The sequence below is a fragment of the Salvia miltiorrhiza genome, chromosome 2 (genome assembly GCF_028751815.1).
Source record: "Salvia miltiorrhiza cultivar Shanhuang (shh) chromosome 2, IMPLAD_Smil_shh, whole genome shotgun sequence".
Taxonomy (NCBI): Eukaryota; Viridiplantae; Streptophyta; class Magnoliopsida; order Lamiales; family Lamiaceae; genus Salvia; species Salvia miltiorrhiza.
Genome location: NC_080388.1, coordinates 52,414,167 through 52,440,800, shown reverse-complemented (window position 1 = coordinate 52,440,800; position 26,634 = coordinate 52,414,167). Strand labels below are relative to the sequence as shown.

At 34.6% G+C, this 26,634-nt stretch overlaps 3 protein-coding genes and 1 pseudogene across 3 annotated transcripts; 3 read left to right on the top strand and 1 right to left on the bottom strand.

Moving 5' to 3' along the window:
• Window positions 1–507: 507 nt before the first annotated feature.
• On the top strand, window positions 508–1,385 carry LOC131009719 (beta-amyrin 6-beta-monooxygenase-like). Its single transcript, XM_057937127.1, has 2 exons — window positions 508–725; window positions 992–1,385. The coding sequence occupies exons 1-2, from the start codon at window positions 508–510 to the stop codon at window positions 1,383–1,385; spliced, it is 612 nt and encodes a 203-aa protein (XP_057793110.1).
• A 1,804-nt stretch (window positions 1,386–3,189) lies between these two features.
• LOC131009716 (CBL-interacting serine/threonine-protein kinase 6-like) lies at window positions 3,190–3,744 on the bottom strand. The gene is made up of 2 exons (XM_057937126.1): window positions 3,619–3,744; window positions 3,190–3,525 (listed from the first exon to the last, which is right to left on the bottom strand). The coding sequence occupies exons 1-2, from the start codon at window positions 3,742–3,744 to the stop codon at window positions 3,190–3,192; spliced, it is 462 nt and encodes a 153-aa protein (XP_057793109.1).
• Window positions 3,745–5,599: 1,855 nt separating this feature from the next.
• Window positions 5,600–6,514, top strand: LOC131010140 (gibberellin-regulated protein 9-like). Its single transcript, XM_057937551.1, has 4 exons — window positions 5,600–5,722; window positions 5,913–5,969; window positions 6,058–6,115; window positions 6,195–6,514. The coding sequence occupies exons 1-4, from the start codon at window positions 5,678–5,680 to the stop codon at window positions 6,299–6,301; spliced, it is 267 nt and encodes an 88-aa protein (XP_057793534.1). The 5' UTR covers window positions 5,600–5,677; the 3' UTR covers window positions 6,302–6,514.
• A 7,583-nt stretch (window positions 6,515–14,097) lies between these two features.
• On the top strand, window positions 14,098–15,892 carry LOC131009715 (beta-amyrin 6-beta-monooxygenase-like; annotated as a pseudogene).
• The last annotated feature ends 10,742 nt before the right edge of the window (window positions 15,893–26,634 follow it).

Genomic DNA, 26,634 nt, shown 5'->3' with positions numbered 1-26,634 from the left:
ATATTAAATCCATTATTTCATACGGAAAACTCAATATTTTATTGTAAATTCCTTGTTTAATGAAAAAAATGATAAATTATTGATTTTTTTCCCTTCATATTTTGGCCCTTAATTAAGTGTGGACTTTAAAAATGTCCAAGTTGAAATAGTAAGAATAAATTATCTACTAAAGAAAAACTTAAATTATCTTTTCACATTTAATTTTTTTTTATCATATTAAACATTATTTATTTTTGCTATATCAAAATGAATATTTTGATATATTGACTTTTTAACTGATGATTATTTGGATTTTGTTGTATTGAACAGTTAAAACTTTTATCCTACGTGTCCTTAAATTGTAAATTTTGTTGTTGTTGTTGTATTGATCGAAGAGTAAATAATTTGTTTTAGTCTCACCCTTAAATTATTCAGTTATTTCTATTTTTACTTCACTGCTATACATATAATATACTAACTTCATCACACACATTCATTCACCAGCTGTAGTCGATCGCAAAACAAAGAATGGCGACCTTCATTCTTTATGTTCTTCCTCTTCTACTTCTCCCTCTCTATCTATATCTCATCTTCTTCACCCCCAAAAAGAGCTCCGACGATCTGAAAAACCTACTTCCCGGCTCCAAGGGCTGGCCAGTTCTCGGAGAAACCGTGGAGCTGGCCTTGGTAGGCTTATCCAAATTCGTTGTTGGGGGAAAATCTAGTGGTTTTCTGCGGTGCAAAAGGCAACAAGTTTGTTTTCACCAACGATAATAAACTCCTCACCCGCTGGCTGCCTCCATCGTTACAGAAGGTTTGGTTCCCGAGATCCGAGGGGGACAGCTATGAGGAATCCATGGCCTTATTCCACAGATTCCAGTACGAATTTCTGAAGCCGGACGCCTTGAAACAATACATAGCGGTGATGGACTCGTTGGCTCACGTGGAACCCTAGCTCAGTGGTAAAGGCTCTTCCATCGTCAATGGCCTACTCCTTTGCGTTGGCGTGTAGGGTGTTCATGGAGAAGCTGTTGGAGCCCTTCTCTCAGATGGCTAGTGGGCTTATTTCCCTGCCTGGGACAGCCTTCAACCGCGGCGTCAGAGGAGGCAAGGCGGTGAGGGGCCAGCTATTGAGGATCGTAGAGGAGAGGAGGAGGAAGGGGAGCGAGGGAGGAGACTGCTGGCTTTCCAAGCTGCTGCTTTTAACTGATGAAGATGGCAAACATCTGAGTGATAGGAAGATTGCTAATTTCTTTCTTGGTTTGCTGCTGGGTAGCTACGAGGCCACTGCCTATACTATAACTGCTGTCATATATTATCTTGCTCAACTTCCACACATTTATCAACAAGTTTTTGAAGGTGAGAATCGGATCGATCGTCTCTATTTGCTGCTTGGGATCCTCTAGTATCAATTTTTTTTCCTTCAATTTCAAAATATTATGATTATATATAGCTAGAGGGAGCATCATGCATATCGTGTTCTAATAAAAAATTTACTTCCTCCCTCCACGATATCGTTTCCTCATTATGAACGGGTTTTTAAAAAATGGTGGATAGTAATTGATAATAATGTGGGTATTGGTGTGAGTGAAGTTTGGGTCTCAACTAAGGAAATAAAGTGTTATGTGGATCCTGTAAATGGAAGTGGAAATGATATTGCAGACGAACCAAAATAATAAAAGTGGAAACAATATCGTGGACGGAAGGAGTATATTATTAATAGAAAATTGTATCCATATAGATAAAAATAGAACTTGTAATAAGGGTAGAAAATTAGGGAGTTTTTTATTTCGTTTTCCAACTATTCATTTTCAAATTATTTTTTAAACATTTTTATTAAAGGGATATTAGTTATATAAAAAAAAATGATTAGTATATTCACTTTTTATTTGATAACTAACATTTCCTTTTGATATATGGGATGTACTAGAGTAGTCCATTATCTTCAATTATTACCTACGGATTACAAGTCCAATTATTTTGTGTATTTAATTTGTAATTTATTTAGTTCAAATATTACTCCATCCATTCTAATAAGCATGACACATTTGTTTTGCGAAATTGTAGTGTAAAGAATGTAGACTCATATTTAATTTAGTGTAAATGAAGCGCAACGTTAACTCAGTTAACGTTTTTCCTCCAACTATTAGGTCAGGTATTTGAGTCATCACGAGGAAATGAGAAAGTATTATTATCCTCTTTTTAAATGGAAGCATGCCAAGATTGATGGAACAAACCAAAAAGAAAAATATGTCAAGATTAATGAGACATAGTATTATTTAAATTAATCATATTTTAAAATTATGGTATATTCTTGCATGAGTGGATTTTTAAAATGGCCACTTTCATATTGTAAAGATAAAAAATGTCCACTAAAATAAAAAACTTAAAAAATGTCCACTGTTACCAAAATACCCTTCACATTAAAAATTAAAAAAATGTCCACTTTACATCACCCCTTTAAAAAATCCCGCAATTCACAACCAGTGTGAATTCACAACCAAAAATTTTTGGTTGTGAATTCACACTGGTTGTGAATTGAGAATTCACAACCAGTCGAATTCACAACCAGAATTTTTTGTTTGTGAAGTCACAACTAGTCGAATTCACAGCCAAAATTTAATTCACAATCAGTCGAATTCACAGCCAAAATTTAATTCACAACTAGAATTTTTTGGTTGTGAATTCACAACAAACGAATTCACAACCAAAATTTAATTCACAACCAGATTTATGTTGGTTGTGAATTCACAATCAGTCGAATTCACAACCTGAATTTAATTCACAACTAGAATTTATTTTGGTTGTGAATTCATTGATTTGATTGTGAATTCAACAATATTAAGTTGTGAATTTATCGAGCTGGTTGTGAATTCAAGAACATTAAGTTGTGAATTCATAGATCTAGTTTTGAATTTAAAAACATAAGATGTGGTCGTGAATTTAAGAACATTAAGTTGTGAATTCAAGAATATTAAGTTGTGAATTTATAGATCTGGTTGTGAATTCAAGAACATTAAACTGTGAATTTATAGATCTGGCTGTAAATTCAAGATCATTAATGATCAATTATCAAAAATATATTTTTCTCTTTTAATCAATTCAAATGCTCTCACAATCAAATCTAAATCTCAAATCCAACAAACATCCGAATTCACAAACATAGTAGGAGTAACATTTTATTAAGCAATAATTAAACAATCCATGAATTCAAGCAGTAGGCACGAAATTCCCAGCAGTGGTAGTCCAAACAATATCCTTGAGCGCCGGCCGCTCCTTGCTGCAGAACTGGTTGTACTCCAACGTATCACCGCTCGACTTCTTCACCTCCACCACCACAAACGACGGCGTCACCGAGAATATGTCCGCCGCGATCCCCAGCTTCCCCTTCCTCCCGCTCTCCAACCCCTGCAGCCGCACGCACGACTCGCTCTTCTTCACTCTGAAGTTCCGCGTCTTCCCCACCTCCTCCAGCTTCGAGATCACGCTGCTCGCCGACGTCGTCGTCGCGAACCTCAGCTCCTCCTTCTCCGCCCTCTTCTTCTCCTCGAAGAGCGGTTACAGATCGAATCCTTCCGATAGGGATATGATGTGGAATGCGTTCAGCGTCTGCGCCTCCTTTCCTTTGCCGAAACTCACCTCATCCTCCGCCGCGAACTCCTGCTCTTCCTTAGATCTGATCGTCTTCAGCGACGATTTTTTGAACCACGACGAATCTATGATTTTCGCGATGCTTATTCTGCTCGAAGGATTAGGATCCAGCATCTTGGTGATCAGCTTCCTCGCCTCCGGCGAGAACCACGGCGGGCACTTGGTGATCAGCTGCGGTTGCCGGAGATTGAGTGGCGACAGCACGGTGGACGGGCGGCGCGCAGGGAAGGCAGACGAGTGAGAGAAAAAGAGAGAGAAAGAGAATGGAGAGAGAGAAGAGAATGAGAGAGAAAGAGAGAGTACATATATTTATATGAGGGTATTTCTGTCTTTTCAATCAAAAAGTGGACAATTTTTATTATTTTTATCTTAGTGGACAATTTTTATCTTTACAATATGAAAGTGGATAGTTTTATATATTAACTCTTCTTGCATAATAGATATTACTTAGGATTCATAGTATAATAGTAGAATTTATTTAATAATAAATATTATTAAAATATATATTAGAATTTATTATGGGAAACGAATGATGAGACATAGAGTTTAGGATAGAGGATATATCCCGTCCGACCTTGGACATAGGTGATCGAAAGGTGCAATATATATTGCCTAGGGCTAGGGCTAGGGCTCAAGTTTGGAATTAGGGCAAAAATTGTAGTTATGGAGATTTATGTTGTTATTCATCACAGAAGAAATGGAGATTGCGAAATCCAAAGGCCCCGATAAGCTGGGAGGATGTGGGAAAGATGAAGTATTCGTGAATCTCTGAGGCTAGCATCCCCTGGAATAGGAGCACCACAACCGAATTCACCTACGCAGATGGAAGGTACGTATACTATATATATATATCTCTTTTCATCTTTTTCTTCTTCGTCTACAGCTCGAAAATCACAAACCTGCAGGTATTCTGGACGATCCATTCATCCCACGTGACTTCCCGGAGCCGGAGAAGTTTGATCCATCGCGGTTTGAGGGTAGCGGACCGCTGCCTTATACGTTCGTTCCATTTGGAAGGGGGTCAAGAATTTGTCCCGGGAGAGACTATGCCAAACTTGCAATACTAATTTGGTGACAAGCTTCAGATTTCAAAAGGTCATTCCAAATGAAAAGATTTTGGTGTTCCATAATAGGTCCCCGGCACCACCTCATGGCCTCCCTCTTTACCTCCATCCTCATCAAGGATAATCAAATTCTTATTCATATATATATATGCAACTTGACTGCTCCTGATTTTCATAATTGTTAGAGAATAATGAAATCGGTCCCACTAATTGGAATGAGATCCAGTGTACCACACTTGATGTCTCACTTTCAATTTTATTTATTTGCTTATATATTTTATCTTCAATTTCAATTTTGTATCTTTTAATAATGAAGTACTACTGTTTTATTTTTAGGGTGTGTTTATGTGCTAAATTTTCATTGAAAAATGATGAATAAGAAAAGATGAGATAATAATAAATTTTCATTGGAAAATGGTGAATAAGAAAAAATGAGAAAAATATTATTTTTTTTTCTTATTTTTTATCATATGTTTACTAGAGATGAAAAAATGTGAAAATGTTTGAAAGTAATTTCACACCCCAACCCTAGGATAATATTATCCAACACTGGAGAGAAAATGAGTGAAAATTGGAACTGTACGAGAAAATATTCCACCCTGACCGGAGAAAATTTTTCATCATAGTATAAACATGTGAAATGATGAAAAAATATTTTTTCTCTCTTTTCCATTAAAATAAACGCACCCTTAATTTTTATGGGAGCAAATATATATAGTTATTAGATCAGCATAAGACTACACCTAAAAAAATTCGAAGAAAAATCAGAGGGGACTCTTTATCTAATTATTTTATTCGGTACTTTATGTCACACGAAGATTATGATTTTGTAAAGGATCATTTCCTGTGAACCTTAAAAAATGGATAGAAATAACAGAACTAGCTAGATGTCTATAAATAGGTATATATGTATGTATGTATTCTCTCACAAGCTAAAAACAAAAAATTCTTTTTAAGTTCTGTTGTAAATTCGTGTTTCTGAGATGAAGCTACTGCCAATTTTGCTGATCTCCCTTCTACTCATACAGGTTAATTTGACAAGAAATGCTCCCATCAATATTGTTAGGGTCGAGCCCGTTTCGATTGCCTCTCATATAGTTGTCTGAATTAATAAAAAAATGACAAGAATTTTGAAAACAAATTAAATCAAGTATGGTTAGAAAACTATATATAGTTTGCTAAGTTTGTTTATTTTTCATTTTTTTTTTTCTTTTTCAGGATTTCGTTGAGGCAGAATCAGTCAATGGAGCTACAGATAAATTTCTGTCCCAAGCAGTAAATCATCTTCGAATATTTCGTTTAATTAATGCATGTTGCTTTGGATATCAAAATCTATTTTTTGTTTTTTCACAAACTTTTTTAGGAGGATGCAAAAGGGGATTCGATCAGTCATATCAACAAATATAGACCTCCAAATCGTGGTAACTAATGAAATCATCTTTTGAATATTGATCCTTGTCGATTTGAAACATACATTTCTAATTTTATACTGTGTTGCAGATTGCTTAAAAAAGTGCAAAAGAAAATGTCGCAATAAGTCGAGGCGGAGAGCCGAGTGCCGTCGAGCTTGCCGGAGCTGCTGCAGGAAAAAGTCTAAGTGCCCTTGAGAATTTACACCTTGATTATGAAATGAAATTGTTGGATTTTCATGTTTGGAATAAATTGGTATGGGAAAACTAATAGATTGACATGAATAATGTTTTAGTAAAAAATAAGACAGGTACGCGGTATTGTAATGAGTGGAAAATTGTAACATTAATCGTACACATAAATCATAATATGTATCGCGAGCCCACTATTAAGACTTTAATAGTTGGGCACATACATAATATCTAAATAATTGACACTATTCACTTGATTTGTCATTTCAAAGAACCAAATCAGCAATTAAATAGACATAATCAACATCAAATTAAGTCATATATGAGATGGGTTTGTCTTGAAATTATTTATATAAAAAAAAAAATTAGAAATATCATTTTCGAACACGACAATTGACCTTTCCAACTGATTTTGTCAATAACATTTGGTATATATCGATCTTAGAAAATACATATATATGGCTAATTCTTTTGTCTGTATTTCAAACATGTTTAGATTCAAGAAAATGAATTGATTTTGAGCAAAAAATTATGTACGTACATCATAATGTATAATGCATTAAAATTCACCAATCTCCAATTAATTATATTATATTAATTATAATCATAATTTAATTAGAATGGATGTACCAAAGTGTATCAGGTCTGCAATAAATTTTTACGTGATTAAAGGATATTTTGACCTAAGCTCGATTTGGGGATAAACTCATTTTAACTGATCATTTTAGTAGCTAGCAACCCAAATGGCTCTGCACTCATTTATGCAAATTATTACACTATAAGATTTGAACTTTCACGATCCAATTGTTATGATAAGTTTTCACCAACATTTTAAATCAAAAGATGCTTATTGATTTGACTTGGTATGCTATGTATTAAGCAAGATAATAACTTTTATAATTCATGTCTGGGAACCTAACCCACCTCCTCCGCCCTCAACTAGGAGAGTTGCATGAAGAACTTTTTTAAGATATAACTCACCTACATTTGGTGGAACAAGTGAACCAGTTGAGGCCGAGACATGGGTGTATGCAATGAAGCGCATTTCAACTTCCTAAGTTTCATTAATGAGGAGCGCCTCTCCTGCATCTCGTTTCAACTGACAGAATTGGCTGATTTCTGGTGGGAAGCACGCCGAAAAACTCAGACAAGGCAGGGGTTATACAATAAATACATCCCGAAAAGCTATAGGAAGAAGAAAAGGGTTGAATTCTATGATCTAAAGCAAGGAAAGAAATTTGTTGAATACGATAGGGAATCCTGCAAGGTTTGCTCCACAATAGATGGACACAGATGAGAAAATGGTAGAAAATTTTTGTGTTGGTCTAAGACACGAGATTAGGATGGTTCTGGAAAGCCACAAAGGACTCTCATACACGTAGTCTCTAAACAAGGCACTTGACATTGAAGTTGCAATTCCAATGGATAAGTCAGCTCCACCACTGAATTCGACGCCAAATAACCCATCAACACCCTCATATACTTTTAAAAGAAAGCACAAATGGGACAACAATGAAGACAACGTCAGTCAAGCCAACAAGAGTATGTGGCAAGGAAATGCGCAGGCTGAGCAGTTCCAACAACAAGGGCATGAGATTACAAACTAACCTCGGCCCAACTCGTGGTAATTTACCAAGGTCAACAGAAGTTTCACCTTGCCCCAATTGCAGTAAGTTGCATAGGGGTGTCTGTCGGGCTGGAACCAACGGCTGTTACAACTGTGGCCAAAAAGTCACTATTCTACACGGTGCCCCAGTAGACCAGTAGGGTATAGCAACTAGCTAGGCCTACCCACACCCAACCTCTACAAGAAATAAGTGGGCACACTCCACCTCAATAACAACAGTTACCACAACAGGGGAAGCCCTTTGCTTTTAATCAGGACCAACCTGAGGAAAATCAGGGACACCTGATCGAATTAAAGACAACCTGAGTTAATAAATCAGTGTTTCATTATTCTCGCCGAATTAAAGGATTAGCTACTCATAATTAAAATAAGAATAATCAAATAAATTAAAGCAAACATGAAATTAACAAACACAAAATTAACGAAATAAATCTTATAACTAAATGAAACTAACAAAAAACTAGACTAAGCAATTTAAATGGAATTGAAATCAAAGGTAACCACAATTGAAAACAAAGTGTCTGTCACTATTCTTCAAAACAGCCGCAATCTCCAAAAGGTCAAAGCTAGAGAGATTAAAATTCTTAAAACTAAAATCTTAAAAACATGGAAACAAGTAGCTAAAGCAATTAAAAATCTAACTCCCCACTGAACTATGCGGCTGACCTATTTAAACAATATTCCTAAGGGATTAAGAATCCCTAAATGCCGTCCCCTTAGCCACAAACATGGGCTTTCGGCCCCTATTACAAAATAAGCCCAAAAGATATATAATTAAAATAAGAGTTTTAAGCTTAATTAAATTTAGAATAATTAACTCCAAGCCCAATCTCTAATTCCTCTCTAAAATCCACGCCAACATCATCAAATTCACGTCATTCTCGAGCTTCTTTATCCATGAGTCTCCAACTCCGATCCATGCAATTCCTGCGCCAAAAGCACCACCACTTGGGTAATATCGAATAAAAACACACGACAAACAACACTAACCTAAATAACTAAAACACACACATCAAGGGTATAGCAACTAGCTAGGCCTGCCCACACCCAACCTCTACAAGAAATAAGTGGGCACACTCCACCTCAATAACAACAGTTACCACAACAGGGGAAGCCCTTTGCTTTTAATCAGGACCAACCTGAGGAAAATCAGGGACACCTGGTAGGTATGAGCAAATTTATAAGAGTACTTATCACTATCATGTTCAATAGAGATGCTTCGCATATCCTTGATTCTACACAATTTAGGTTACCATTCATTTTATTGAGATGCTTCAGTTTATGAGGAGTATAATAATCACACAACACAGGGTTACCATTCATACTCGATCCAAACTAAGGTTGGAAAACATCATAGTTATGCCGAGAAACCTGAAGCCTTTTGTGATCGAGAGGTGTAGAAGCTAAGGAACAGATCAGTTAGCCTGAGAATCCTGGAGTATGTAAATTTTGGGACGAATTTTTTGTAAATGGGGTAGTATGTAGTAACCTGTCCTTTTTTAACATTGATTTAAGTCCAGTAAATGCAATATTTATATTTTGCATCTTCCAATTATGATCAGATGGATTATGATTATCAATTTAAGTCAGTTCAATCATCTGAATCGAGTTATAAGCATGAGATCCAGAACGAAAGATTTAATGTATATTTAGCTATGCGCGATCTGATTATTGAACAAGTCAATAATTATGTTCTTCAGATTAATAAACTGATTTTAGCAAAATCATGTTATTTATTCATATGCGATAGAAATATTATTCTATCTATTACTTAAGTCGTGATTAATTCTGTCTTTAGCACAAATTAAATTAGAAATTTAATTCGTATATATATTTTGTATAAAATGCTTGTAATTTGCATAAGCTGCTTGTAATGGCTGCATAAAAAAATTCAATTAATTAGATAAAATTTTTGCTGCGTCCAAGATTCGAACACAAGTAAAAATTTTATGTAGTATATACTGCAGCTTATGCAACACTATATACTGGCTTATGCAATCATTCTCATTTCTCACGAAAGATAGCATTCTCAGTATAACTCATTCCTATATATATAGGCAAAGGTTCAAATGAGAAGGTGTAAATGTAGTGAAAAATGAGAAGTAATCTCATCCGTTGATCTTATCTAATCTAACGGTCAACATTTATTCACGCCATGTTCAATGAATTTTTATGTTGAACATGTAGGGGGTCGAACACCAGAACCCCCAAAAAAGCTGTATATGTTCAACGGATTTTGATGATGTTCAATGGAATTACTGATATGTTCAATATATTTTGATGAACATGGGCCGTTCGTCTTCTCAACTGAACGCGACCCTATATATATATCTATATCTATATATATATATATATATATATATATATATATATAGGGAAAGACTAAAATAAGAGCATTTCTTAAGATATAAAATAAGAATCATTTTCAGCCCTTAGATCATCAAGATCTACGGTTGATTCGTAATCCTGTTGGATGGATTTATGGTCCTGAGTTCGAATCCCAAAGATAGCAAAAATTTATTTTTCACAATTCATACCTTTATACAGCGAATTCATACGTGTTCCACATAAAATTCATATATTAAAAATTGCTCTTATTTCTTACTTTAAGATGTGCTTTCACGGTAGCCCACCCATATATATATATATATATATATATATATATATATATATATATATATATAGGGTTAGCTTATATTGAGATTTTAAATATTTTGAGATTTTGAGATAAATGAACATATCAATAAATTCTTTGAACATAACCAATATAACTGATGAACATATGAATCTATTTAATTTATTTAAAAAACACGCCACTTGTAGGGATTGAACCCTAGACCAACGCGCGTTCATAAAAATTAATTGACAAGTTCATCAAAATGTACTTATATGTTCATTTATTTCAAAATCTCAATATATATATAAATCTCAATTGAACCAATTCCTATATATATATATATATATATATATATATATATATATATATATATATATATATTATGTTGCATAAACTGCTTATAATGATTGTTTATAACATTACAAATATTTTTCAATATTTTCTCAACTTTTCATCTCCAGTAGTCAAACTGTTCCCCACGCTTCGGCTGCAGTTTCGGGACCTAATAAAGAAAACCCTAGTGTGTTTGCTGGGGATAATCGTATCTCTTATGCTGCTGCAACAGTTAAGCGGCCGGATCTTGCTGCTCACGTCTTTCATGATTTGCGTCCTACGAATGACGGAGATCAGTTTTCGCTTAAGATTCCGAAGGAGCTCTACCTAAAGGAGGTTCAGGTGTTTCAACATGCTTTGACAGGACATCTTCTTTTGCGGAAAAGAGACAAGCTGAGGTCGACTTTGGAGTTGAAATCAGAGCTTCAACAGTTATGGGGAGTAGCCTCGGATTGGAAGCTGATCCCCTTGGGAAAGGGTTTTTATACTCTTCGTTTCACTACTGCTGCGGATAAATCTATAGCAAAAGGAAAGATTATTTGGGAACTCTCGAAGGGAGACTTTCGGTTACGGGAGTGGTCTCGGAATTTTGATCCTTTCAAGGAAAACTCTCCCTTGGCTAACGTTTGGGTTCGCATCCACTTCTTCCGATCGAGTATACTGGAATCCGCAAGTTATTTCTGGTATTGCTCGTTTCTTGGGTCATTCTTTGAAGATTCATGGAGCTTCAGCTGGAAGAGATTTCGGGCAATTCGCTAGAGTTCTCGTTGAAATAGATATGTCGCTCCATTTACCTAATACTTTACTTATTGATATGGACGACTTTTCTTTTCATGTTGAGTTCGTTTTCGAAAATCTTCCACTTTTTTGTGGTCGTTGCAAGATCACGGGACACTCTCCCGACAAGTGCCATAAGATTAAAGCAACGGTGTTGAGTGAGGTTAATGGTGAGGGTGAGGTGTTGCCGAAGCCGCCACCGATTATTCAACCATGTCTGCAGACTAAGCCGTCTGCTTTGCTGCCAAGGCCGACACACGAGTGGCACCAAGTTGTTCCTAGCAGCAAGGTGTCGGGCAAGGTTGTTGTTACTGTGGACAAGGATGCTGCTATTGGGCGTGAGTTGGACATCAACTCTTTTGGCCCTCTAGCAGAGGACAGTTCAGCCATGGATAGAAGGGAGGCAACCTATCATTGTGATTTGTTGGGTCATAGAGAGGTTGCAGCTAGTGAGGGAGATCCGAAAGATCTTCAGGTCGCTAATGTCCAACAATCTAGCGGTGCAGATGCGGACACTGATAGTTCTGTGGATGAGGAATTGAAGGCTGATGATGCTGAAATTATTAATAAGGCAGCGGAGCATCCGTCGGAGGTTCATGTGGCTGTTGATTCGGTGACTGAGGTGGCTGGTGGAGTGGTCGATCAGATAACTGAGGCTGGTAAGGGAGAGGAGGTTGCCCAGACTAATGTGGCAGCTGAATTGGTTTCACAGGACGACAAGGATTCGCCCACTGCGTCGGAAGATTTTGCTTGTCGTCTTAGTAGGTTAGAAGAGCAAGTTAGTCAAGGCATGCAACTGCTCGTTGCGACGCCTAAGCGACGGGGCCGTCCCCCGAAGGGGATGGAGCGTCCGCGTGTAACTCAAACTCAGGAAGATAATATAAAAAGTCGCCTCATGAATGCGGAGGAAATGGGTTATAAGTCGGGGGCCTTTGTTGTTGATCATAGCAAAAGTCCTAGTTTGAGGGTTATGGATAATATCGCTAACAGTCGCTGGTCTGATGAAATGGAGTTGCACGATCTTCACACAAACATGGACTTTCCTTATTATTAGATGTTTGTGCGTTTAACGTGTTGAAGCTTTTTTAGCGTTTTGAGTTTCTTTCTCTTTCTCTCTTTTTTACGAGCTCTTTTGAGAGTCTCGGACCCCTAGTCTGCGTCTTTGTGCTTTCACGGGTTTCTTTTTCTTTTTTCTTTCTTTTTATATAAAATCGCAATTTAATAATAAATATTCATCATTTTTTAATGAAAAATTTTACAACCAAAGTAAACATACCTAAAAACATAAGGGAGCACGATGACTACACTAGGAGCGGATTATTTCATAGCATGTGCCAAACAAAATGAATGATAATAATTAAAATAGAATATAGATATCTAGCTCCGTCTCTCTTTTGTCAAACAAAAAAAAAACCCATTCTTTGTATTAGAAAAACAACCTAACCTTATGATATATATATATAGGGAAGGACTAAAATAAGAGCATTTCTTAAGATATAAAATAAGAATCATTTTCAGCCCTTAGATCATCAAGATCTACGGTTGATTCGTAATCCTGTTGGATGGATTTATGGTCCTGAGTTCGAATCCCAAAGGTAGCAAAAAATTATTTTTCACAATTCATATCTTTATACAGCGAATTCATACGCGTTCTACATAAAATTCATACATTAAAAATTGCTCTTATTTCTTATTTTAATATGTGCTCTCACGGTAGCCCACCCCTATATATATATAGTTAGCTTCTAGTAAGAATGTTATTTTTCGTGAGAAATGAGAATAATGAATAAGTCAGTATATAATGTTGAATAAGACAGTATAAAGTGTTGAATAACGATATTCAGTTAATTAATAAAATTTTTGCTGTCTTCAGAATTCGAATCCATGTAAAATTTTGCCTCCTCCAAGTGAATATCAGTCATAGGATTTGAAAATCTTTCCCTATATATATATACACATTGAGGGTTAGGCTAAAAATAGCTCTTATAATTAAAAATACAAACCAACTACAATGAATTCTATATAGAACATGTATGAATTCATTGTATAAATATTTAAATTTCAAAAATTAAAATTTTCACTATCTATGGGATCCGAACTCAGGACCATGAATTCATCCAACAAAATGATGAATCCATTTCGTAGATCTTAATGATCTAAGGGCTAAAAATAGTTCATATTATTTATTTTAAGAGGTGTTTTTATTTTAGTTCACTTCTATATATATGTTTATGCAATTCATACATTTACACAATAAATTCATATGTGTTCTACATAGAATTCATATATTTACATACGATTTCTCTTAGATTAAATCTCAACCGTTAGATTCTAAATAGATCAATAGTGTAAATCTAATCCTATTTTATACGATTAAGAGTTGTTTTTAGCCTAGCCCTCCCCTATATATATACCCAATGCATATACTAACTTCACATCACACAAGTTGATTCACTAGCTCGCTCAAAAATTAAAAAAGCATGGACATCTTGGTACATTATCTTTTCGCTTTTCTCCTTCTCCCATTTTCTCTACACCTCATCTTGTTCTTCCACAAAGAGGGCCCTAAAAACCTCCCTCCGGGCTCCAAAGGCTGGCCGATACTTGGAGAAAACTTGGAGCTTGCTTTGTCAGGCTTTTCGAAATTCGTCAAGGATAGAATGGTGAAATACTCTCCCGATGCATTCAGCACCTTTTGTTGGGACAGAATCTAGTGGTTTTCTGCGGCGCGCAAGGTAACAAGTTTGTTTTCAGCAACGATGATAAACTCACCACCCACTGGTTGCCTCCATCGACCCTTAAGGTTCTGTTCCCGGGAATCGGGGAGAACCAATATAAGGAAACCGTAGCCTTGTTCCACAAATTCCAGTACGAGATTCTCAAGCCGGATGCCCTGAGACAGTACATACCGGTGATGGACTCGTTGGCTCGTGAGCAACTGCGGAACCCTAGCTCGGTGGTGAAGGCCCTGCCGTTGGCAAGGAAGGGCAGGGTGTTCATGGATGAGGTGGATCCCGAGCGGCTGCACAAGTTGTTGGAGCCATTTTCTCGGTTGACTGCTGGGCTTCTGGCCCTCCCTATAAACTTGCCGGGGACGACCTTCAACCGCGGTCTCAGAGGAGGCAAGGTGGTGCAGGGTGGGCTTATGAGGATCGTGGAGGAGAGGAGGAGGAAGGAGAGCCAGGGAAGAGACTGCTTGCTGTCAAAGCTGCTAACTGATGAAGATGCCAAATATATGAGTGATATCAAGATTGCTAATTCTTAATTGGTGTGCTGCTGGCTAGCTACGACACCACCGCCTATGCACTCATTGTTGTCATATGGAGTATTATCTTGCTCAACTTCCACATATTTATCAACAAGTTTTTAAAGGTAAGAATCGGATCGTCTCTTTTCGCCCGTCCACTTCTATTTTTGGTGTTTCTAGTTATTTCTTCAAATTCAATGTATTAGGATTTAGTTGAATTTTACAATCATTATCTAATTAGGATTTATGATTATTTTTCATAGTTAATTTGAATTTTTTAGTCAAAAAACGATTATTCTAAAATTAGGGATTATAATTTTTTTAAATTCTAATACTTTGTAATAAATATTAATTATGTTCTTATTCATATGTAATTTCTCACAGAACAAATGGCGATTGCGAAATCCAAAAGCGCGGATGAGGTGCTGAAGTGGGAGGATGTGGAAAAGATGATGAAGTACTCGTGGAACGTTGCGCGTGAATTTATGAAGCTAGCACCCCCTGCGCTAGGGTCATTTAGGGAAACCACAACTGAATTCATTTACGCAGGTTTCACCATTCCTAAGGGATGCAAGGTGCATATACACACACTTTCTTCATCTTTTAATCTTCATGACCAACAAGAAAATCATAAACTTGCAGGCAATGTGGACGGTCCATTCATCCCACATGAACCCTGACTACTTCCCGGAGCCGGAGAAGTTTGATCCGTCGCGATTTGAGGGGAGCGGACTGGCACCTTACACATTCATTTCGTTTGGAGGAGGCCCAAGAATTTGTGCCGGGAGAAACTATGCCAAACTTGCAATATTGGTGTTCATGCACAATTTGGTGACAAGGTTCAAATTTGAAAAGGTTATTCCAGAAGAGAAGATATTGTTCCATCGTAACTCGCCTATACCGGCTCACGGCCTCCCCCTTCACCTCCATCCTCATCAAGGAGAAATCAATCCAAGTCTTATGCATGTTGAGGCTATACTTTATATGCAAATTTGACTGAGTTTGCTGCTGGTGATTTTCTTATGTTGCTGCTTGTATAATACTTAAATAAAATATAAGAGAATAATGTAAGTGATCCCACCCCTATGGTGAACCTGCTCTAGTTTAATTAATTTTTCCATACCATTCTCCTCTTTCCAACAATAATCTATACATATATAAAAGAGTGCGCCTAAGGACATGAATTTAAACTAAACATAATTTTTTTCAATTGTTCTTATTTTTCACACGGTTGTCAACTATCTCCAAACCAATGCTGACGTGGATGCCTCAAATATCTACATAATTTAAATGATCAATGTACTAAATGACATATATATAGTTGGATGTCTACGCCACCTTAACTAGTCACGATGATATTAATTTGCCGCTTCAGCTAGCTACGATTGCATTAATTCGCTGCTTCACCGAGCCACAATGGCATTTTTTTATAAGTGTAGCCACAATGGCATTCATTTTCCAAAAATTTACAACAATGTGAAAATCAGAAGAATTGAAATTTAGTGTTGTTAGGTCCTGGGGGGTCTCGAATAGGTGTATGGGGGGAATACACCTATGGGCTATTTTTACAAAATCCTCAATCAGAGGGATCTCAAGATAGAGATCTAAACAAAATTTTACACGCAAACAAAGACACATATTGACTGAAAATAGTTTTGACCAAACAGGGTTGACGATTGATATTGAACGCTCTTCAGTAAGGAGTTATCAGTTAAATTACTGGAACTTAACTGATGCACTTATGGGCTTCAGTCGAGTTTGCTAAAACAGAGATGATAACACTCTTCCTGACTATCAAAAGATAGATCAGTCAGACTGATATCATACGCAGCGAAAATTAAACTTTGTTTCGCAATAGCCTCGGTTGAGCACGTTGTTGGTCTTAGGTTTCTCTTTGCAGTTAATCAGTATTCAGTTTATCAATTGAAACAACACAAGTAGGAATGTAAAACTGAAAGCTGTAAACAACACAGAGACTTTTACATGGTTCGGAAAAACCCTTTCCTATATCCACGGTCGGTTGATCAGACCAACAATCCACTCCGCAAGTGCTTAACAGGTGCACTGCAAACCAAACCGTGTGCTTGACGGGTGCACACAACCGTATCACTGAAGAAAACCCTTCTTCAGTACCCACGCTTCACTCGCGTCGGATTTCTCTTGCTTAGCATAACCCGCACTAAGACTCTCAGAGTCAGATAACCCTTCTGAACTCCGAATCACTCAAAACACTCAAATCTTTTTTTTGGAAAGGAGGTTTGAACGAGTGCCAACTATACTGCAAAGAACAAGTTCTTTGTAGCAAGTTTGACCTTGGCTTCTGGGTAAACAGAGGTTTGCCTAAGGTCTAAGAGAATGTATGTAATCAGCAGTGACTGATTTTGGCTTTGGAATTCTCTTCTTCGATTCAAGCTTTGGGGAGGTTAAGCTTTAGGCTGAGTAGCAATTTCGGCAGAGCTTCAGCTTATGTCATTGAATCGGTGAAGATTGAAGTTGATCCTCGAGCGCTATTTGTAGGAGAACTCTTGAATAGATCCGTTGGCGTAGAACGTCCTCAAGATTTCTTCCGTTGGAGAGCAATTCGAATTTGGGCTGAGGCTTCAATCTTCGAGGTTCCTTGTCTGGTGGAAACGGCTCTCTTGAGAGACAGGAGATGTGACGTCTCTGATAAAGTAACCACCAAATAGGAATGACCTCTGCAAAGATAAGATCATGAGATCTCTGCATTTAATGCGGCTGTACTCTTGTGAGTACGTGGCTTCCTTTGAACGTTGGAAGATCAGTCCGAGGAAGAATGATCAACTGATACTTGACTTTAGTATCAGTCTGTGGCACGCATTAAGTAATCAGTTCCAAACTAATTCTTCAACTGATACTTCAGTTGGTATCTTCAGTCTTCAGTCTTCAGTCTTTAGTCATTCGTCCTTCAGTCTTCAGTCTTGAGTCTTCCGAACCGCATACTAAACTAGAAACGAACTCTAACACTTGAGTTCAAAACTGTTCTAGTCTATTACAATTAAGACCTATGAATTTTGGTATCATCAAAACAAGGATTAAGATATTCCACAAGGTTCCCAACAAGTGTTTTCGAAGACATAACTTTTAGTTCATGTGCAAAATTATAATTAGGTGTAAGTTCATGTATTTAGGCGCAATTGCCCTATAGAAATTTTTTTTTTTTTTTTTTGATCGGGCAAAGTCATGTTAGATGTTAGTAATTAGTTCTCCATCCACTCCAAGAACCACCTTATCTCTCTCATTCACCAAAATCCACCTTATATCTCAAATCTCCAAATTCGCTCCCAAGAGGGCAATTGCCCTATAGAAAAACTGCTTCCAAACGAATTGAGAACACGCGCTCCGTGAGACCTACTTTCTTCACGATTGCGCGAAGAGCATTAGGGTTTTTCCCAAAATACACAACCGATCGCGCACGTACCCTAAGGGGACATTTACTTTTTATGATTGATAAGGTAGATGGTTGAATATTTGTATTCCTCCTAGTATTAGGATTTCTCCAATCCCACTAGGAATATCTCAAAGTTCTAATCTATCACAGGTTGGATGATTGGACCAGTGGTGGATAACTCGACTTGTACACTAATAATGCAATTGAGTGATTATTTATCACCCAAAGTTGAGTGAAAATTTAATCACCATTCAATCCTATCAATCTTATCTGTCTCATTTACTCAACCAAACGCCCCATAAATAGATAAAAAAAATAGTATAGGCTAATTACGGAACCCAAATATATGGAAATTATGAAGTACTATTTTATTTTTGCTTTATATGGAAACCAAGAAATGCTCATGAGTTCGAATCCCATGAATATTTTATTTTTACCGTATGTTATACTCAATCGTATACACTTTGGTATACTTCCTAGTGGGTCACCCATCTTTTAATGCTCTAGGTTAAAGAGCGGCTAATCTTGAAGTTTCTTTCGAATAATCACCAATATAGAAGAGACAAATTAATGATATAATAACCACTTATCAATTCATTTGAACTCGTTTTTAATATACAACTAGATTTGCCAATCATGCGATGTACGGAATATTTTATAATTTTAAAAATTTAAATTATATATATGTATATATATATATATATATTATATTAAGAGTATGCAAGGAACTTAAAATAATATGAATTGTGTAATCGCGTAAGAAATCTAAAATTATAAAAATTTTGAATTTTGATAAAAATATATAACTTCAAACCAACTATTAAATCTATTAAAATTTACCCATCTTTAATTTTATAATTTATGTTATATATTTAACCATATATTTACATGGAAATAAGTACAATGAAAGAGTGTAGTGGTCGTTACTTGGCTAATGGCAATGATAAACGGTTTCTTTTTTTTTTTTACATAATTAATGAATGGTATTGGTAATTAACGGCTAGTTTGATAAATGTAGTTATTTGAGTTTTTCATAAATGACTATAATTTTTTTTATAATTTACAAAATTGCCATTCAAATCAATTTGAAATTGATAATTCCCTTTTTAATATTGTACTAGCATTTGCACCCCGTGCAATGCACGGAAAAAGTTTTTATATTTTTATATATATAAATTGATACCAGCTCAATTATCATATTTTTAAATATAAGAAAAAAAATAATTTTCACTTAATATATTTGAGTTGAATATTAAAAAAATAAAAAAAATAAAGAAAAATTCATAATAATAAAAATTGATATTGTGAAAAGGCATAAATAATAAGTAAAAAGAATAAAATAGAAAAAATTGATTTATTCAAAAAAAAAGGAGAGATGAGAGAGAATTTTTAAAAATCATTAATCTTTAAATAAATATAACTCTCCATTTTAAATCAAATATTTACATAAAATATATCAAATTAAATGCTCTTATCATGATATTTAATTTGATATATTTTATAAATAATTTTAATTTCACAATTTTAGAAAGAAATAATATTAAAAATAAGAACACAAAGAAAAAATTATATTGTACAAATAAAACTTCAATTTTTTATAACTACAAAATTGCCACTTATTAATTTTGAAATCAATTTGAAATTGAAAATTATCTTCTTAATATATTATAAATTATTATATAAATATAAATTTATAAATTATTTATAACCAATGCCTTATAAATTGTGTATATATACACATATAATTCATTATGAAATTATAAACGTGGGTTATGCAATTTTGCTTTTTAAACGTGGGGTGTGCATTTTTTTTTTTTTTTTAATTATGGGTTATGCAATTTTAATTGAGTTAGTTACTTAATTTTTGAATATATACAATAAGTCATTATTTTTGTAAGACATCACAAAATTGCCATTGAAATTGATTTGAAATCAATTTCTAATTGAAAACTGTTGTTTTAATATAGTATAGATATATTTCATTATGCCCTTAAAATATGTCGACATGTATAACTAAAACTTGTTAATCTATACTATATTAAAAAAGGAGTTTTCAATTTCAAATTGATTTCAAATCAATTTCAAAATTGAGTGGCAATTTTGTAGTTAGAATAAAATTGAAGGTTTATTTATAAGTCATCTTTTCTTTTTCTTTTTCTTTAACTTCTTATTTTTCTATTTTATTTCTTTTTTAAAATTGTTCGACTAATTATAAAATATTTGATATGCATACAAATTAAAGATCATGACAAGAGCTTTTATTTGATACATGTTATATAAATATTGGATTTAAAATATAAAAATTATATTTATTTAAAGATTAAAAATCAAGAAAATTCTCTCTCATCTCTCCTCTTTTTTTGAATAAATCTATTTTTTTCAATTACTCTTTTAATTTAACTTATATTGTTTTCTTTTTTCACAATAACATTTTTTATTAATATGAATTATTCTTTTATCATTTTTAATTATATTTATAATTTTTATATAATAATCAAATGATAATCAATTTTATATATAATAAAATATAAAAATATTTTTCGTGCGTTGCATGAGTGAAAATACTAGTTTTTAATAATGATCGAATAAAAAATAACTACCGAGTTTACCACGAGTTTAATATAACATAACTAATGAAATCATCTTTTGAATATTGATCTTTGTCAATTTGAAACAAACATTTCTAATTTTATACTGTGTTGCAGATTGCGTCAAAAAATGCAAAAGAAAATGTCGAAAGTCGAAGCGGAGAGCCGAGTGCCGTCGAGCTTGCCGGAGCTGCTGCAGGAAATAGTCTAAGTGCCCTTGAGAACACCTTGATTATGAAATGAAATTGTTGGATTTTCATGTTTGGAAATTGGAATAAATTGGTATGGGAAATTTATTCGATTGATATGAATAATGTTTTAATAAAATTAAATAAGACAGTATGTGGAATTATAATGAGTGAAAATTGTAACGTTAGCAGTACACATAACATGTATCACGATCCCACTATTAGACTTGTGGGGCATACATAGTTAAAATAAAGCGTTTTTGGTATTAGAATTTAATTTCTTATATCTCCCTCTTTTTTTCTTTTTTCATTTGTTCTCAATTGTTAAATTTCAAATAAGCGTTTTTTGTTCTCTATTGTTCTCTAACATTTGGTACACATATATAATCTATACTATATTAAAAAGGGAGTTTCCAATTTGAAATCAATTTCAAATTGATTTCAATGGCGATTTTGTAATTTATTTGAAAAATAATGGCTTATTGTATATATTCAAAAATTAAGTAAACTAACTTAATTAAAATTACATGTCCCACGTGGGGCACCAAAAAACTGCTTTGATTCATGCAATAGAATGATTAATTGCATTTGGATTTAAGAAAGTGGAAATATCACATAATTTTGTGCAAAAAAAATTAATTTTTATTTATTTTCTTTAATTTTATTATTTTCTAAAAATCTCCGTTCATGAAATTATATGCAATATGGATCTTGAATTAAAGATCATCATACAAGCTTTAATTTGATATATGATATTTAAAAAATGAATTTAAAATAAACACATTATAATCATTTAAAATTCCATAATGAATTATATGATTATATATATGCGTGTGTACACAATTTATAGGCATTCGTTGTAAATAATTTAGAAATTTATATTTACATAATACTAATTTATAATATATTAAGAATGTAATTTTTAATTTCAAATTAATTTTAAAATTAATAAATGACAATTTTGTAGTTATAATAAAATTGAAGGTTTATTTGTAAAGTATAATTTTTATTTATTCCTTTTTCTTTATGTTCTTATTTTTTTATTTTATTTCTTTCTAAAATTGTGAAATTTGACTATTTATAAAATATTTAATATGCATATCAAATTAAATATTACGATAAGAGCTTTAATTTGATATGTTTTATGTTAATATTTGATTTAAAATGTAAGAGTTACATTTATTTAATGATTAAATTTTTTAAAAAATTCTCTCTCATCTCTCCTCCTTTTGTGAAAAAATCTTCTTCTTTTTTTTGTTTTGTTCATTTTACTCATATTATGACTTTTCATAAAATTATTTTTTTATTATATTAATAAATATAAAAATTAAGTTGATATCAATTTTATATAAATATAAAAATATAAAAATATTTTTCGTGCATTGCACGGGGTACAAATGCTAGTATCTAAATAATTGACACTATTCACTTTATTTGTCATTTGAAAGAACCAAATCAGCAATAGAAAAAAAATCAACATCAAAGGCATATATGAGAACGGTTTGTCTTGACAAGATTGGAATTATTTATATAAAAAAATATTAGAAAAATATAATTTTCGAAATTGAACTTTTAAACTGATTTTGAGCATAACATTTGTTATATCGATTTCGATCTATTGGAAAATAAAAGATAGTATATTTTTTCTCCTTGTTTTGAACAAATCCCATAAATTTCTCCTTTTTTCTTTATCTGATCTCATCATTCTCTCTCTTCTCTTATCGGCTCTCTCTATCTTTCTCTAACTCATCGCCCCTCTCTTCCTCTCTCACAGCAAGCCAGCCACGCCATCCCCCTTTTTCCGACGAAATCATCGCCGAGAACCACCTCCGGCGTCGTCCCTCTCTCGCGTAATCGACGGCAGACGACCAATTAGGGAACGTCGCCGCCACCGCCGCCGCCTCCCCTCATCCTTCTCTCTCTGCTCCGGCAGCGGACGGTCTAGGAGGAGTCGCTGCTGCCTCTGACCACTGTGTCGCCTTCCCTCTGACCGTATGTTGAACATGTTCATTGTTTATGAATCTGACGAACATGGTGTAATATTCTGAACATATATATTGAACATGTTCATTGTTTCAATTATACATCTAATCACAACATTCAATTAAAATCATTTATTGTATATAAATTATAATTTTTTTCTTGTCAGACATGTAAATCTAAAGTTTATCGAGATAAAATAAATAATAAAATTTATTAATTTAGATTATATGCAAGTTATTATTATTATTATTATTATCATTATTATTATTATTATTATTATTATTATTATTATTATTATTATTATTATTATTATTATTATTATCGAGATAAAATAAATAATAAAATTTATTAGTTTAAATTATATGTAAGTTAATATTATTATTATATATATTTATTATTAATTATATTTATTAAGATTAATGAATCTTTATATGGAATGTAATAGTTAATTAATTAATAAATGATGAAGATTATATATGGTAAATTATTGAAATGGAACAATTCTAAGCATGCCACATAGATTAAGGCTTAATCCTATTATAAAGAAGATTATATTATTATTATTATTATTATTATTATTATTATTATTATCGAGATAAAATAAATAATAAAATTTATTAATTTAAATTATATGTAAGTTAATATTATTATTATATATATTTATTTTTAATTATATTTATTAAGATTAATGAATCTTTATATGGAATGTAATAGTTAATTAATTAATAAATGATGAAGATTAATTATATATGGTAAATTATTGAAATGGAACAATTCTAAGCATGCCACATAGGTTAAGGCTTAATCCTATTATAAAGAAGATTATATTATTATTATTATTATTATTATCGAGATAAAATAAATAATAAAATTTATTAATTTAAATTATATGTAAGTTAATATTATATATATATATATATATATATTTATTTATTTATTTATTACTCCCTCCGTCCACAAAAGAACTTCCTATCTTTCCTTTTTGGGACGTCCACAAAAGAGCTTCCTACCTATTTTTGGACTATACCCCACCACTTATAATCCTCTTACTTTTTACTTTTCACAACTCCCAATATCAATTATAACACTTTTTCACTACTCTCAATACCCTCAACTATCTTTTATCCACTCTCAATACACTCAACAATATTTTTTCTTAAAACCCGTGCCACTCCCTCCTAGGAAGTTCTTTCATAGACGGAGGGAGTATTAATTATATTTATTAAGATTAATGAATCTTTATATGGAATGTAATAGTTAATTAATTAATAAATGATGAAGATTATATATGGTAAATTATTGAAATTGAACAATTCTAAGCATGCCACATAGATTAAGGCTTAATCCTATTATAAAGAAGATAATCACAAATATATTTGGCTCATCGTGAATGATCAAATCCAAGCTATTGTAAAGGGCATTCAAAAAATAATTTAAATTGTCAATCAGAGACATCGAATATCAGAGTAATTAATCCAAATCCAAAAGATTATGCATTGTAGAGTTGTAAGTGAGGGTGGACGGTGAGTGGAGAGAGAGAGGAGGAGAGTGGACGGTGGTGAGGAGGAAAAGAGCAGGTAGCAGCATCCATGAGCGACCGCCGACAAGACTTTCAAGACAGAGTGGCGGAGGCAAACATGGCATCAAGGCGCAAGATCAGGGGATCACTTTCTTCTTCAACAACTACCCAGATGGCATTTGGATAGATACTGTGGAAAAAAGTTTCAACAAAGTCGGTAAGGTGATTGACATTTTCTGCCCTAGGAAAAGAGACTTGAAAGGGAAACCTTTTGGTTTTGTTCGATTTGAGAAGGATGCCGATAAAGATAGGATCATCCAAGATCTGAATAACATCTGGTTCGGAAGTTATAAACTGAGAGCTTATGAACCGAGATTCGAAAGACCTATACCGGAATCTTTCAAGAAAGGAAAGGCAGGCCAGGAGGAAATCAAAAACACGGAGAAGGGAGAGCTTCTCGCAAAGAGCAGGGGAGGTTTCACAACAGCAGAGAACAAAAGAAAGGATGGGAAATCTTTCGCGGAAGTGCTCGGCGGTTCTTCTTTGTCTTCAGACACCCCAGTGATCGAAGCTATTCCTTTCCAGTCATCAGCTGAGGAAACTCAATGGCTCAAAGACTCTTATACAGGCTACGTGAAATCGGACTTTGCATGGGATGAGTTCGGGGAAGAATTAAACAGCGAGTGTGCGGCTTTACTTCAGATCTCCACCATGGGAGGCAACCTTGTGCTCATTCAAAGTTCAAACCAAACCCCGGTTCAGGAAATTTTGAAAGGTCTCGACGAATGGTCTAACTTCTGGTTCGAATGGGTTCGCCCATGGTCTTATGTCGACGTTTTCACACAACGAATTGTCTGGACTAAGTGGTACGGAGTCCCTCTGCAGGCTTGGAGTTCTAGGTTCTTTGAGTTGGTGACGGCCCGTATGGGGATGGTTTTGAAGATCCACGAAGTTACAAAGTCTAAAGAACGGTTAGACTGTTCATTCAAATCTCTACGGGGTTAGCTTCTTTAGACAAGTTGATCGAATGAAGAATTGACGGAGCCCTCTTTAAGATTCGCGTGGAGAAAGTTGGTGATCATTGTCCTTTGGAAAAGACACAGAACATGGAAGAAACATCCGAGTCCGAAGAAGAAGTTTCCATGGAGGAGGAGGAGGCGATGGATCAAGACTCGGTTTTCCCGGCAAATGCCCAGATCGGAGGTCCAATGGTTGCTCCAACGCTCAGTAAAGATTCCGGCGAAGAAACGGTTCAGATGGTTGCCACCTCGAATCCTGCCATGCATGCAGCCGTTTTTCCGAATACCGAAAAAGATAACATTTATGATGTCCCAACTCAATCATTAATGCGCCAGAGACAAGAAATTGTTCTCCTAGAAAAGACAAAGCCTGGGGATGATTGCGCAGCAAGCCCAAGGAGCGATATTGTTTCTTCTGGAATTCAAAACGTCCAGCCCTATTTTAGCCCTAATGGGCCCTCAGTTTTGAGCCCAACTGGCGAGAATGTTATCTCCACTAGCCCAGTTGGCGAAGTTGGGCCTGACTATCCTCTTGTTGGCGACAGTGGAAACGAAAATGGGCCTTCGGAGGGTTCTCTCTTTGCAAAAGGAGCAAATCACCAAACGCTACAGAGGAGAGAGGGTTGGAATAAATATCAGATCAAGAAAAGAGGGGGGGCGAGTTTTCCTTAAAATTGGGCCTCAACAGATTCTTACATCATAGAATCAAGAAAAAATCTTTCAAGATGCAAGAGAGGAATTCTGCGGATGGTGATGGGGTCTCTTCCGAATCAGGAGGAGGGCGAACTGGAGATAAAGAGAAGGAAGGGTGTAGGTCAGAATCTCAGCGGGAGGAGGGCGAACTGGAGATCTCTCCAAACCAGGACACTGAAGGAGAAAGAATCTGGAATTTCGGGAAGATTTTAGGCTTGTCCAGCAGGGGTGATGAAAGAGAGTTGGTCGAGCTTTTGGGAAGAGGCAAAGGAACCAATGGGCCAGAGGAGAATTTTGAAACTGGTCATTAATGAAGGTTCTCTCTTATAACATTCGAGG

Excerpts from the sequence above, each read along its gene's own strand:
- LOC131009719 (XM_057937127.1), top strand. The coding sequence starts at position 508 with ATGGCGACCTTCATTCTTTATGTTCTTCCTCTTCTACTTCTCCCTCTC. Across the intron at positions 726-991 it reads GGTTTTCTGCGGTGCAAAAG|GGTGTTCATGGAGAAGCTGT; the intron begins GCAACAAGTTTG and ends GTTGGCGTGTAG.
- LOC131009716 (XM_057937126.1), bottom strand. The coding sequence starts at position 3,744 with ATGCTGGATCCTAATCCTTCGAGCAGAATAAGCATCGCGAAAATCATA. Across the intron at positions 3,526-3,618 it reads AGTTCGCGGCGGAGGATGAG|GAGAAGAAGAGGGCGGAGAA; the intron begins GTGAGTTTCGGC and ends CCGCTCTTCGAG.
- LOC131010140 (XM_057937551.1), top strand. The coding sequence starts at position 5,678 with ATGAAGCTACTGCCAATTTTGCTGATCTCCCTTCTACTCATACAG. Across the intron at positions 5,723-5,912 it reads TCTCCCTTCTACTCATACAG|GATTTCGTTGAGGCAGAATC; the intron begins GTTAATTTGACA and ends TTTCTTTTTCAG. Across the intron at positions 6,116-6,194 it reads ATATAGACCTCCAAATCGTG|ATTGCTTAAAAAAGTGCAAA; the intron begins GTAACTAATGAA and ends ACTGTGTTGCAG.